Source organism: Ursus americanus, chromosome 5 (genome assembly GCF_024610735.1).
Source record: "Ursus americanus isolate L20-20 chromosome 5, mUrsAme1.1.p, whole genome shotgun sequence".
In the NCBI taxonomy this organism is placed as follows: Eukaryota; Metazoa; Chordata; class Mammalia; order Carnivora; family Ursidae; genus Ursus; species Ursus americanus.
In genome coordinates, this window is record NC_142131.1 from 26,983,308 (window position 1) to 26,998,032 (window position 14,725).

Genomic DNA, 14,725 nt, shown 5'->3' on the forward strand with positions numbered 1-14,725 from the left:
CTAAAATTAACCTGTAGCAACAAAAGCCCTATTAATTCAGTTTAGAGAAGTACACTAATGAGTCCACCCTATAACAGCGCCTTCCTGTGAGGACATCTTAATGAAGTTAAGATAAAACAAAAAAATAATGTTCTATAATTTCTTTTTTTTGTTAGAGATTTTATGTATTTATTTGACAAAGAAAGCACAAACAGGGGGAGCGGCAGGTAGAGGGAGAGGGAGAAGCAAGCTCCCCACTGAGCAGAGCCCGACATGGGGCTCGATTCCAGGGCCCCAGGATCATGACCTGGGCCAAAGGCAGATGCTCAGCCAACTGAGCCACCCAGGCAACCTGATGTTCTATAATTTCTATATCCTCTATAGATTCTATCTATCTTATACATGCATAAAATCACAGATAATACAGAAGAAATTAGTAAGACTGCCTGACCCAGGAGGCAGAGTGAGAAGGAATATGAAAGTACACTAAGGGGTAGGGAGTCTATGATTTCACATCCTCTTAGTTTAAAAAAAGTTGGAACATGCAAAAATAATTTTCTTATGTGAATGCTAATTATAAACTGATATCTATAAAATATCTTATTTTTTTAAAGATTTTATTTAATTGAGGGGCGCCTAGGTGGCTTAGTTGCTAAGCATCTGCCTTTGGCTCAGGGCGTGATCCCAGAGTCCTGGGATCGAGCCCCACATTGGGCTCCTCCTCTGGGAGCCTGCTTCTTCCTCTCCCACGGCCCCTGCTTGTGTTCCCTCTCTTGCTGGCTGTCTCTCTGTCAAATAAATAAATAAAATCTTTAAAAAAAAAAAAGATTTTATTTATTTGAGAGAGAGAGAGAGTATGAGAGGGGAAAGGATCAGAGGGAGAAGCAGACTCCCTGCTGAGCTGGGAGCCCAATGTGGGACTTGACTCCAGGACTCCGGGATCATGACCTGAGCTGAATGCAGTCACTTAACCAACTGAGCCATCCAGGTGCCCCTATAAAATATTTTATTTGGGGGGTTGCCTGGGTGGTTCAGTCAGCTAAGCATCTGACTCTTGATCTCAACTCAGGTTTTGATCTTGGGGTCGTGAGTTTAAGCCCTGCATTAAGCAGGCCTAGCGTGGACCCTACTTTAAATACAGAGAGAGAGAGAGAGAGAGAGAGAGAGAGAGAGAGAGAGAGAGAGAAAGAAAGAAAGAAAGAAAGAAAGAAAGAAAGAAAGAAAGAAAGAAAGAAAGAAAGGAAGAAAGAAAGTTTGTTTTAATTTACATATATATTTTTGGTAAACTAAGAGAAAAATGAAAACAATATGGTCAAGTAACATACACTATACAAAGATGGCAATGTTGCCAAAACTTAACTGTGAGCTGGCTGGGAGTACCACCATACAATAGCCTGAAATAATCTTATGGAAATCAAAATGTGGTATAAAAAAGCCAGTCTGGGGTGAAAATAAATGTGTGTTTCAAGATGTAATGTAAAAAGTATTAATAAGCTGCAATGAGAAATCTTCCAAGTTCAAAAAAAATAATAGTCATATCCAAACACAATATGTAAAGGGAAGGAATCTTCTTTCTCAGTTACCTCAGTACACTTTACAGTCTTCTCATCGGTTTCAAAATCTGCTTCCAGTTTTATTTTTTCACTTGGAAATCCTTGTAATGATATTCCATCCACTGAACTAATAACACTACAGAATAAAACATAATACAGTAGTATCATTAGTACCAAAATGTTTTCTATGAAATGAATTATTAGATTTGAACAAATAAGGAGAAAATATATGAAAACTATGTATTTATAGCACTAAAATAATCAGTTACATACAAAATAATTAAAACTATAGTCCATTCATTTACCAAGATTTCTTGATTGTGTAGTAAATTATATCTACTCTTTCATATCCCCAATTCAGACCTGAGGTTTAAAATGCCTTAGCTTCCTAGCAGAAAAGCTATCTCCTGAATTTTAAAAACTTTATCTTGGAATCCCTCAGCATTAGCCCTCTCTTTTCTTCTTTACTCCAGATCCTTTAACCAATCTCCAAAAAAGAAAGAAAATAGTAATTGAAAAGGAGTGTCAGTAATATTCTATAAGACCTCTAATGTATATATTATTAAATTCAGTTGCTGTATTTACAGTGAATCAATAAAATACAGACTAAACATCCAAAGGGAATCCTTTACTTACTTCACAAAAAAGGGATGAAACAACAGAAAAAGTACATTGCCTTTCACAACCTTGACATAAAGGTCACACTGCTACACAATGCACATTTTATCACTGTCCCCTGCCAAAATGACCACACTTTAATAGTTTATAGCATCCTGGCCAAGAAAATACACATAAGGCTGGTTAGGTACATGTTTGAAAAAAACAGACTACATTTATTAGTGTATAAACACTTTAATTGTATAATTCTATATTTACTCATAAAATGTTTAATTTGTTAGCAGGATAGTTTTATCATTCCCCCTCCATCAAATCAATTATATTTTAGTAACAAAAAATTCTTACCCTTTGTTTCCTTTTTCTTCAGAATCCACCCAGCAGATATCCACATATTCTCTTAGGTCTACAGCATCAACTTTCCCACATGTAATTTTAAAGTCTTTTTGTTCTCGTAGAGCAAGCCGCAAGCCATCCATAGTCTCTGGCGTTATTTGTACCATTAAGCCATCTAATAATGAGGTATGTTTCACATTCCTTTTATTAAATATCAATTTATATGTCTAATCCATAAAATTTGCTATCAAAATATGTTCTGCCTAAGATATAAGTTTTACATCATGAGTTAAATAATCTTAATGATTGTTTTCTACTAGGAAATATGAAAAATATTTCAAAGTTAAGGATTCTCTTTTTTAAAGAAAACAGTTAAATAATGGCGAGATTTTTCATTACGAACTGTAATGAAATTACTGATGCCACACTGCTGTTTTGTAACAACCAGCTGTAAAACTAGACAAAATGTATGGGGCAATTGGTTTCAGATACTGAACAAGAGGAAGTGCAATACTGTGATTCCTAGAGGAAAACTCAACAGGTAAGCCTACAACTGCTCAGGCTCTTTGCTTCAAGACAATTTCTGCATGGTGACCCATTAAACTACCATGGCCACACTGGGCTGAGAAATCAGAGATAAGTTTGGGGAAGCCTGGAATCTGGGGTCAAGACACTGAAGAGGAAGGCACCAGAAGACTGTATATAAGGGTCCCTTTGAATCCTTGCACTAGAATTGGGGACACGTTAATAGAGTAAAACTAGATGAGGCCGAAGAGAGAATGGCTATTAGAATTGGGAACAGAACAGAGATACTAGAAATCAAGCAATGCTGGGGGATATTGACAGTCTGGACCAACCACGGTAGAGAGACCTTACAAGCACCTCACTAATTTATACTGTGGCAAAGCAAAAACAAAGCCCTTATAAAATCTGTAGGCAAAATGGATTTAGAGAATGAGCCCTGTCAGACTGTAAACACCTTAGGAGTTCCACAGATCCATCTGTTAACAAAGTGAAAAATACAGACTACACAAGCTCAACATGATATGCCATGAAAATGCCTGCTTAAACATAAATAAGCCTTCTTCAGAAAAAGCTAATAGAATCTAAGTCTCTAAAACATATTAACAATGACAAATACATAATCAAAAATTACCAGAGAGAACTAAAGAAAATGTGAGCCTCTATAAAACTGAAACCAACCATGAGACGGATAGCCAAGACAGTGGATTAAATATACACGTACTTTGAAACATCTATTCTAAAATATATTCAAAGACCTAAAGCAAAACATTCAAAAAATGAAAAGCAAATACGGGCTAAATGAATAAACAGATTTTGAAACTCTTAACAGAGATATAGAAACTGAAAAAACCCAAAGGGAAATTCTAGACCTGAAAAGTATAACCTGAAATTGAAACCTCAATGGATAGGCTTAATAGCAGATTGAAGACGACAAGAAAAAGACTCAGAGAACATGAAGAAAGGTCAATAAAAATTTTCCAATCTCAAGAACCTAGAAAGGGACGCCTGGGTGGCTCAGTCAGTTAAGTGTCTGCCTTCAGCTCAGGTCATGATCCCAGGGTCCTGGGATCAAGTCCCACATAAGGTTCCTTGCGCAGCGGGGAGCCTGCTTCTCCCTCTCCCTGCCCCTCTGGCTCTTATGCACGCTCTCTGAGACTAATAAATAAATAAAATCTTTAAATAAATAAAGAACCAAGAGAAAAATGATTGAAGAAAAATAAACAGAACATCAAGGACCCAAGGAATGGTATAAAACAGATATATCTATAAATACAAACACAGATATACATATGCATATATACATATATAAATATATAGATATCTCCCAGAAGAAAAAGACTGGGATATAAAAAAATTAATAATGGTAAGAAATTCCCCAAATCTGATGAAAATATTGACACACATAGAAGCTCCATAAATACCAAGCAGGAGAAATACAAAGAAAACCACATTAAGGCATATCACAGTAAAACTGGTGAAAACCAAAGATAAAGAGGATATCTTGAAAACAGACTGGAGAAAAGTGCACATTAAATACAGGGAAAGAAATGTAAAAAATTATACTGAATTCATTAGAAACAACGGAGGCTAAAAGATGAGATGACATCTTTAAGGAAAATAAAAACTTTCAAAGAATTCTACATCTAGATGTACATCCTTCAAAACTAAGAATGAAATAAGGACAGCTTCAGATAAATGAAAGCCAGCCAACTTATATTACAAAAAATTCTTCTGACTTCTTGTATTTGCGCCAACATATAAAGAGCCTGGAAGTTGTCACTCCCATCCTCACAACAAGACAAATGTTGAACAAATTGAAAATGAACAACTCTTAGATCAGGGAACTGAGGTCCTAGGGCAAACTCACTCTCTCTCCCCAAAATAATAAAATCTTTAAAAAAAAAAAAAACCTGACAAAAATATGTCACTACAATGACACATTTACTAAAAAAAAAAAAAAGATTTTATTTATTTATTAGAGAGAGCAAGCACACGAACAAGGGTTAGGGGCAGAAGGAGAGAGAGGGAGGAGCAGACTCCCTGCTGACTAGGGGAGCCTGACACAGGGCTTGATCCCAGGACCCTAAGATCTGAGCTGAAGGCAGATGCTTAACCGACTAAGCCACCCAGGTGCCCCAGCAAATTATTTTAAATAAGAGTTCAGAAGTGTAGCTGATAGATGTATAGAAATCAATGAATTTCTATACATCAAAATAGATAAAAATTTTAATTTAAAAAGATACATTTACATCAGCAATAAAATCTATGTTACAGAAATAAATCAAAAGATATGTGGGGCGTATGGGTGGCTCAGCTGGTTAAGCATCAGACTCTTGATTTCGGCTCAGGTAATGATCTCAAGGTTGTGGGATCAAGCCCAGAGTCAGGCTCCATGCTTGGCTGGGAGTCTGCTTGGGATTCTTCTCTCTCTCTCCCCCTCTCCCCCTCCCCCCCACCTCTCTCTCTCTCAAATAAATAAATCTTTAAAAGAAAAGATATGTAAGATCTATACAAAAACTACAAAATTCTATTTTTTGAAGATTCTATTTTTAAGTAATCTCTACACCAAGCATGGGGCTCGAACCCACAACCCTGAGATCAAGAGTCTCATTCTCTACTGACTGAGTCAGCCAGGTACCCTACAAAATTTTACTGAAAGACACTGAACATTTTCTAAATTAAGGATAGCCTATTTTTATGGATAGGAACACTGAGAATGGAAAATATGCCAGTTTTTCTCAAAATTAAACTAGTGATTTAATGCAATTCCAATAAAAATTCCCATGGACCATTTAGAACCTGGTAAGTTGATCCTAAAATTAATATGGAAAATCAAAAGGCTGAGAGTGGCCAAGGCACTACTGAAAAAAGGAATAAAGTATGTGTGTGGCATCAGAGATGGGAAGACTTCCTATAAAGCTATGTCTGAGATAGTATGGAGGATGACATTAATGAAAAAGCAGACTTAAGAATCTCCAAAAATACTCTCCTCCAAAAGAACAATGAAACAGTAAGAAGAAACTTTTTTAGTTTCTTTGGAAATTAACCAAAGGCTTGCAGCAATCTGGGGAGTATTCATTTAAGAAAAATGGCTGGATCTTCATAAGAACAGCAAGCTTTGTTCTTCGTGTCATTTTAACTTTCCTATTCCCATCCCCTCCTCTCTAGCTCAGTGGAAACCTTAAAAACCAACAGCCTGGTAGCCACTGGAAACGGCAAAAGGAGGCTGGAGCTCCTTCAAAGCCTCATTATCAGAGAATTATCATTTTTTTAATGTCGAGTACTTTGCCCAGTGCAAAAAGTTTTTTCTCAGGGAGCATCTGTGAAAAACAATTCGAAGCCAATGAGTAACATCTCAGCTACCTGTGGCCGCAGATAACAAGCAAACAATAGGCCAACCAAACACTTAAAAGGAAAAGTTGGGGAATGAGATGTCCATTTGGACTCTGAAAAAGTCTAACATATTTCTGGGAATTTAGAAGGCCATACACATGTATAATCCTGTATGCATACTGAGGGTGGCTGCATGCTAAAGAAATGCCCTAAGCTCTCATCTCACACTGACTTTTAGGCTCTGTACAGGCAGGAAGTGCAGGTTATGGCAGAGTTGTTATACTTAACGTAGACCCAAATATTGACCATGTTCTACTTCTTGAGCTGGGTAATGATTTCATGTAAGTTTGTGGTACTGTGCTTTGTAACTGACATATGTTCTTTTGTAAGTATCAAATATATTTTAAAAGGAAATGGTAAACATCTTTACATTCAAACAATCCTAAAGATGAAATTCATACCTTCAACTATGCTGGACTTAGCAAGAAATCCTGAAGATGTTTTTAGGGCTCCATTGAATACCACAAAACTTGCACCTGTCACTGATAAGAAAAATACATTTATGTTTTAACTTACCTTTTTTTAATGCTGTTTGGTATTTGTTAAATGTATAATGTGGAGCATGGCATATTTAAGTATTTGATAAATGCCATGCCCATATCACTTATATTAGAAAGCTAATAAAAAAACAAACTAAACCAAATTAAGATAAAATATTGCATAAAGAATATTTAATGTTTGTATATAATAACTGATAGCTATTATACTACTTAAAATGTTTGTGTCTGGGGCGCCTGGGTGGCACAGCGGTTAAGCGTCTGCCTTCGGCTCAGGGCGTGATCCCGGCGATCCGGGATCGAGCCCCACATCAGGCTCTTCCGATATGAGCCTGCTTCTTCCTCTCCCACTCCCCCTGCTTGTGTTCCCTCTCTCGCTGGCTGTCTCTCTCTCTGTTGAATAAATAAATAAAATCTTTAAAAAAAAAAAAATAAAAAATAAAAAATAAAATGTTTGTGTCTGTGTCAGTGGGAGTATGGGAAATTGGGAAATCAAATATCCACCACTGGTAAGAGCATAAATCAGAGCAATCTCCATGGAAGACAACTTAATAATTACCTATTAAAATTATAAATACATATATCCTTTGACACACCAATTCTACAACCAGGAATTGCACATATACAAGGTTATTCATAGTACATTTTTATAAATAACCAAGAATTGGTAACAACTATGTCCATTAATGAGACATTAAATGATGTATACATATAAAGTGGAAAGTTACAGAGAAGGCAAGTTCTTTTATACTAACAGAATCATCTCCAAGGTGTGTTAAAAGAAAAAGCAAGGTGCAGAATGGAACATATGTTATGACTTGTTTAAAAAAGTGGAAGAAATTTGCTAAAAATTTAAAAATTTTTTAAAAATAAAAATTAAAAAGTGGAAGAAAGATGTGTGTGTGTTTGCTTAAATATACATGCAAGCAAAAATGTTTCTCAAAGGATATACAAAAAACTGATAACACTGGTTTGGTTGCCTGTGGGGAAGAGAAGAGAAGAGGGTAGCCTTGGGGTCAAGGGAGGAAAGGAGATTTCACACTGTAGATACCTATACCTTTCAAATTTTATAATACATATACAACAAACAAATATTAAATAGTTGCTACATTTTAATAACAAAAGTACTAATGACATATTAAGTAAAAAAAATACAAAACTGAAAATATCCACTATAAAACCATCTATTTAATAGATATATACTAATATAAGAAGGAAACATATTAAAATGTCCACAATGGCCATATCTTGGCACTTTTTTTCCTTTTACTACTTTTTAAAACATATTTTCCAAACTTACCAAGTAAGTATACATTACCTTTATAATCAGAGGCTGCTAATTTTATTAGCGGCCAGAATGTCGGACTATTTTAAATATGTTATTTTAAAATGTATCAATTTTATGAAATACTCACTTCCATTTGTTAGGCCCTCTGCTGCAAGGATTTGGCAATCACAGTAGTCACTGAGGCCATTCAGCCAGAACTGAGAGTAATGTCACTCACATATGCTACTCCACCATCTTTACCATTTCTATATCCCCAGCCACTTACAGTTTTATAAATCATTCTTCATCCTTATCCAGACTGTACTCCCCTAAGAGGAGTTGGAGCAGAGAGCAAACAAAGGTGACAAACACCTCATTCCAGAGAGAAATTACTGAAAATAAGATTCAACACCATATGGGATAAATTAAACCTGAAGTATCAAAATAAATACAGTGTTTCAAGTCTTTAAACCTAATGTAGCCCAAGAAAAAAAATACAAATTAGAAGCAATTTTTAATCTGTTGGCGTAGCTAAAATTTTAAATCATATTGTATTATTACCATCAATTCAGCAAATAAGTAAAATATATATATACTTCCCCTTTAAAAGGAATTCCATTTATTGAGGTAGTTTTATAGATCAATACTAGGAACCAACACTTACCTTTTCTAGGATGGCCAGTGGCACTGTTGGCCTGTGTTTGATAAATGCCATCATTCTGTATACAGACTAGGTGAGAATCTGCTTCAGTACTAAAACTAGCTCCAATGCTAATGACATGCTCATTAGAAGAATTTATAACCTTCATTACCTGGGAAAAAACAACACTCATTTAGAAACACTACTAACATGTTATGTCTTTTTTAGTTACAGTCATTCAAAGGGCCACATTTCTGACCAGCTTCATAATATCAAGCTTTGGTCTGGACAACTCCCTGAGAATGTGATGGAAACAAATGTTTTAAGTTAAAATCACCTCAATTAATAGATAAAACAGTGAAGAAAAAGTTTAAAAAACAGTATTAAACAAATCCATTATTAGAAAACAAATCTAAAATTCCAAAAATATTTTTGCCATTATGTATTAGTCCGATTCGAAACAAATTTAACACACTTTTAAAGATATGTTCAATAATTATCTTCAAAATCTGCATGAAGAAATTAGACTTACATCATTATATTTTTTCCGAGGTATTTTTATGCAGCTCTTCCCCATTTCCATATGAATCAATAGCTGATCTATATTATGCAAGGTGTACTGGTAATTTCGAAGGTCCTACATATAAAATAATGACATTTCCATAAACATTAAACTATCCATAAGCATTTTACCCATTCATTAAATCCTTTTTAAGAGTATCCATCATTTTAAGACTTGTGATACATTAACTATCAAATTGCCATCCAGAAAGCAGTACCAACTGAAAAAAACCAACTAATCCTTCCAACTACTCCACAACAGTAATAAAGAATATCATTCTCAGAAAGAATTCTGTAGTATTTGGGGATGATCTCCTCTTTCTTTTTTTTTTTTTTTTTTTTTAAAGATTTTATTTATTTATTCAACAGAGAGAGAGACAGCCAGCGAGAGAGGGAACACAAGCAGGGGGAGTGGGAGAGGAAGAAGCAGGCTCATAGTGGAGGAGCCTGATGTGGGGCTCGATCCCATAACACCGGGATCACGCCCTGAGCCGAAGGCAGACGCTTAACCGCTGTGCCACCCAGGCGCCCCTGATCTCCTCTTTCTAATTGCAGATCTTCCAAAATAGGTCTTCAAAGTAAACATGTATAAATAAAAGTAAGTCCACTGAAATACTTTTCTATGGTTACAGATAAAACAATTACAGAAAAAAGAGGTGGAAAGGAACTTGAGATTATCTAATCCAATTCTTCCTATTACAAATGAGGAAACCTGGGCCACAATTTGCTCAAAATCACCAAACTGACTGACTTAATATACTAACACTTTTGCTAACTCTTCAACAACTGCGTAGATCTCACATTACCTACATGTGAAAGCACTGCAGCAGAACAAATCAAAAGACAATTACAATCAGGTACACATATATTAGGAGATTTGTTCTAAAAAGCAATTCATTAAAAACAGAGCCCATTTCTGCTAAATAAATTAAGATATATTATAAATGAACTTTCATTATACCAAAAATGCCGAATTAAAATAGGAAAATATAAATATGTAAAATATGCTAAATAAAAATTTAAAATAACAACATAAAAATACTTAATAGTTTGATTACTCACAACAAGTAAGTTCATAATGGTGTGTCCTATTTCTCCAAAGAGAGGTTTTCGGCCTCTAACACTCGTTAGAGGAGCAGGATATGCTATACACAAGAAAGAAAAACTGGTTACTGTCAATAAAAACCCAAAAAAAGTCTTGAATTTATTACTTTTAATTCTCATTTCTCAAACATTATGGATAAATACTACCCAATCAGTTCTTTGGGGAAAGTGAGAGAGACATTAACCCCATAGTGTGTATCTATTGGATGTTACACTGAACTGTAAACTTTACATACACTATCTTATCTAGGCCCTAAAACAACCAGTAAGGCAAATATGTCTACGCCTACTTTAATAATGGGAAAGTAGAGACATATAGATTAATAAACTTGCTTATGGTGACTAAGTTAATAAACAGTGAAACAGATTTGAAATTTAAGCTTGCTTGATTCCAAAGCATTTCATCTTTTCATTATAGATGTTGTTTCCACAAAAGGATAATGACAGGAAAATTATAGTAATGGGATAGAACCCTATAAAGTTCTGATAATTTAAAGAGAATTTTTAAAGAGAAATATGAAGAACTCAAAAATTTTAAGGCATGTATAATTAATGTTCAGTTGTGCAAATTTATAGATGGTAATAAACTTTTATAGTTCTTGGGTCAGCCTGATAAAAGGGGCACACAGAGTCAGAGAAGTCAGTGCAGAGAACTAGAAGGAACATGGAGTCTATCACCTAACTACTTTTCTCTTTCTTTAGGGCACTATACATATTATTCACCAAAAAGGAAAAGATATTTGGTTGGCAATGCAGCAGAGATCCTGGAAAAAAAGGAAGGTAGGACATTTCTATAATGATAAAAAGCAGAAACCTTTTTAACCTTCAGTTCTCAGCCTAGGTCAGTAAGCAAACAAACCTCTCTCATACCTTTTACACTAATAAATGTCCTTAAAATTCTAAGAAAATGTATTACCTGACATCTATTTTTAAAATTTAAGTCAGAGTAACTCACATCTTTGTTATTACCAACATATTTTTTAGTGTTTTGTTTTGTTTTTTAAAGATTATTTATTTGAGAGAGAGAGAGAGCACAAGCAGCGGGGAAGAGCAGAGGAAGAGGCAGACTCCCTGCTGAGCAAGGAGCCCAACATGGGGCTTGATTCCAGGACCCCAAGATCACGACCAGAGCCGAAGGCTGATGCTTAACTGACCAAGCCACCCAGGCACCCCTATTTTTGAGTTTTTATTTTAAAAGGACAACTATGTTATTTAGAGGACAGAGGGTGCAGACTGGAAAAAAAACATAGGACATTAGTGGTAAAAGACATTAAAATGATAAGATATGATTAAGATAAATGATGCCTTTTACTCCATCTTTTATGAATGAGGGAACATCCTTTACAACTTGATTGAGGTAATTTATTTGAAACAGTATTTTCAAAAGGTTATGACTTAGAAAGACATTCTGTCAGAGTTATAAAGGACCTCATACAACAGTGAATGATATTCCAAATGGTCTCAATGTAAGTCTAGATAATCTAATTTCAGACCATTATTTTCAATCTTTAATCTTGGGACTTTAACTTTTGCCATTAAATCTTCCATACATACATTATCTCTAACAAACACATATACACACACATCACATTTCCAAGTTTGTATCTAGACGCATGGCCAACAATAACATCAAAATGTCAGTATATCTAAAATTCAACATTACCCAATGAATTCAAAAATAGCTAAGACTAATTAATTTCTATGTACAGGTTTCCTCCCAACCAAAAGTCTGCTTTATACCACTTTGCTTTTACAAAAGACCTGTGTTAGTAACTATTTTCACCAACTGAAAGAAATAAGAAACAGATTTTTTGTGTTTATGAAAGGGTACTGGTTGGGGTGCCTGGGTGGCACAGTCAGCTGAGCATTCAGCTCTTGGTTTCAGCTCACGTCGTGATCTCATGGGTCTTGAGATGGAGTCCCGCATCTGACTCCATGATCAGTGCAGAGTATGCTTGTGTTCCTCTCTCTGCCCCTCACCTTCTCAAATAAATAAATCTTTAAACAACAACAAAAAAGAAATGGTAATGGTTTCTTTGCTTTATGCCATTTTGGCATACAAAACGTTTCACAGGAATGTTCTACTTTCGGATAGTGGGAAAAACCTGTATAATTCGTGATTTTTATCTTCATCATCACTAAACAGCTATCATAGCTTTGCAGCTCCAACTCCTGTGATCTTTTGAGAAGTCCCAGAAATTGCTCCATGATTTTCCTTCTTTGTGTGTGAGAAAATCTAGAAGTGATACCAATATACTGGCCAAACTTATAAATTATATGTTCCATAATGACTTAAGATTATATATTGACCTAACTTTCCATAAAAATAGCATTCAAATATTTATAGCAGAGACAAAATATCAGGCTGAATGGATGAAACACTTGAGGCAAAATAAACTTTTCTAAGCTCTGTAGTTTACACAGTAAAAAACCTGAGATGAAATTAAAATTTTGATACTTTTTACACAACAGTATCACATATTTAAATCCTAAATGGTGGGCTACCCGGGTGGCTCAATTGTTAAGCATCCAACTCTTGGTTTCAGCTCAGGTCATGATCTCAGGGTTGTGAAATCAAGCCCAGAGCTGGGCTCCACGCTCAGTGGGGAGTCTGCTTCAGATTCTCTGTCTCAACTGAGGACTTCAGAGGGGAGGGGGGTGGGGGAATGGGATAGACTGGTAATGGGTAGTAAGGAGGGCACGTATTGCATGGTGCACTGGGTGTTATACACAACTAATGAATCATCGAGCCTTACATCGGAAACCGGGGATGTACTGTATGGTGACTAACATAATATAATAAAAAATCATTAAAAAAAAAAAAAAGATTCTCTGTCTCCCTCTGCCCCTCCCTTGGCTTCCATGCACTGCCCCCTCCCCTCTCTCTAAAATTAACAAATCTCAAAAAAAAAAACCCAAAAAACCCTAAATGGTAAAAACCTCCCCCACAAAATCAAAGAGTTTGATAAATTTGCCAAAGAGAGAGATTTATATCTTTCACTGAATTTGTCCACTTTGAAATATTTTATAAATTTTATAAATCCCCTCCATTTAATTTTCCTCCAAGAAAATACCTATTTAATTCTATTGGAATCAAATGCCTAAAACTTCATTAGATATACTTTACATGTAATAAATAAATAATTTCTTGAAAAAACTCAAGGATAAAGGGTGGGAATTCAAAAATTTTAACATTAAAAATGATTTCAACTTAGAAATAACCATACATAAACTGGGACCATTATTTCACAATCCTTTGTGTTTGGCTTTATGATGTACACAAATTCAGAGGGAAAATCATTTACCATCATAACAAAATGAACTCCCTACATACATGCTTTTAAGAAAACTTCTCAATGTTTTCTATATTTGGTTCTGAGATGTAAAAACAAAATTTTTTAAGGTAAGTTAATATAATTATGAACATCAAGAAACTTCATGACATACCAAGGTTGTCTAAACAATCATTTGGTAGTAGAGGAGGGCTGTCTTGGAATTTTGAAAGTATATCAAAACAAAAGTAGTCCCCTTAAATCAATTAAACATCGATTTTAATGATATCCCTGAAATTCTTATTTTACATTTACTACATCTGAATCTATATGATTTAACTTATTATTCTAAAACTTACCTTTATATTCTGCACCCAGTCTCAACATTAAGCGCATAGGAAAAACCTTTGCCCAGGGAATCTCTAGCTTCTGAATAAGAATTCCACAAAGAAAAGGATTACTTGGTAACAGGAGATCATCAAGTTTCTGAAAAGTAGGTGTAATAAACAGAAATCCTCCATGATCCTTACTACTGAGAAAACTCTCAGTAAAAGTAATATTGTCCAAGTTTTCTATGTATTTTCCTGGAAATAAAATCATTAATAAAAAGAATTTAAGTAGTTTTAAAAGGCATTCTGAGTCTGAATGTTGCAGTATAAACTTTCTTAAATAACAGCAATGTGGATTTTTTTTTCTTATTTCCACACTTAAAGAAGCATCTATTGAATAACTTGTGTGCACAAAGCTCAGTTATTCCTGGAGGTTGGGAATTGTGAATAAAAATTTGAAAATGTTTCTAACCATAGGTGGTTTTAAATTTTTCTCTTTACTGCATGACCATGTGAAAATTCATCATGTCTCCCCCAGTCTTACACAGATAGGTATATAGACACGTATAAAATCAAGAAGGCAAATCTATTTCCATTTTTAAAATTAAAAAACTGTGTAAAAACACTAATCACATAAAATGCTAGATTTAAGGA

General features: G+C 34.9%; 1 protein-coding gene across 3 annotated transcripts in view; it reads right to left on the minus strand.

Annotated features, from left to right (window-relative positions):
* Positions 1–14,725, minus strand: part of ZFYVE16 (zinc finger FYVE-type containing 16) — a 47,728-nt gene that overhangs the window by 5,998 nt on the left and 27,005 nt on the right. For all 3 annotated transcript variants that reach the window (XM_045796384.2, XM_045796383.2, XM_045796385.2), the window contains 7 exons: positions 14,102–14,326; positions 10,429–10,511; positions 9,338–9,442; positions 8,830–8,977; positions 6,803–6,883; positions 2,496–2,658; positions 1,563–1,668 (listed from right to left, as the gene is read on the minus strand). In XM_045796384.2, coding sequence (XP_045652340.2) covers positions 1,563–1,668; positions 2,496–2,658; positions 6,803–6,883; positions 8,830–8,977; positions 9,338–9,442; positions 10,429–10,511; positions 14,102–14,326 — 911 coding nt within the window. The remainder of the gene's footprint in view (positions 1–1,562; positions 1,669–2,495; positions 2,659–6,802; positions 6,884–8,829; positions 8,978–9,337; positions 9,443–10,428; positions 10,512–14,101; positions 14,327–14,725) is intronic.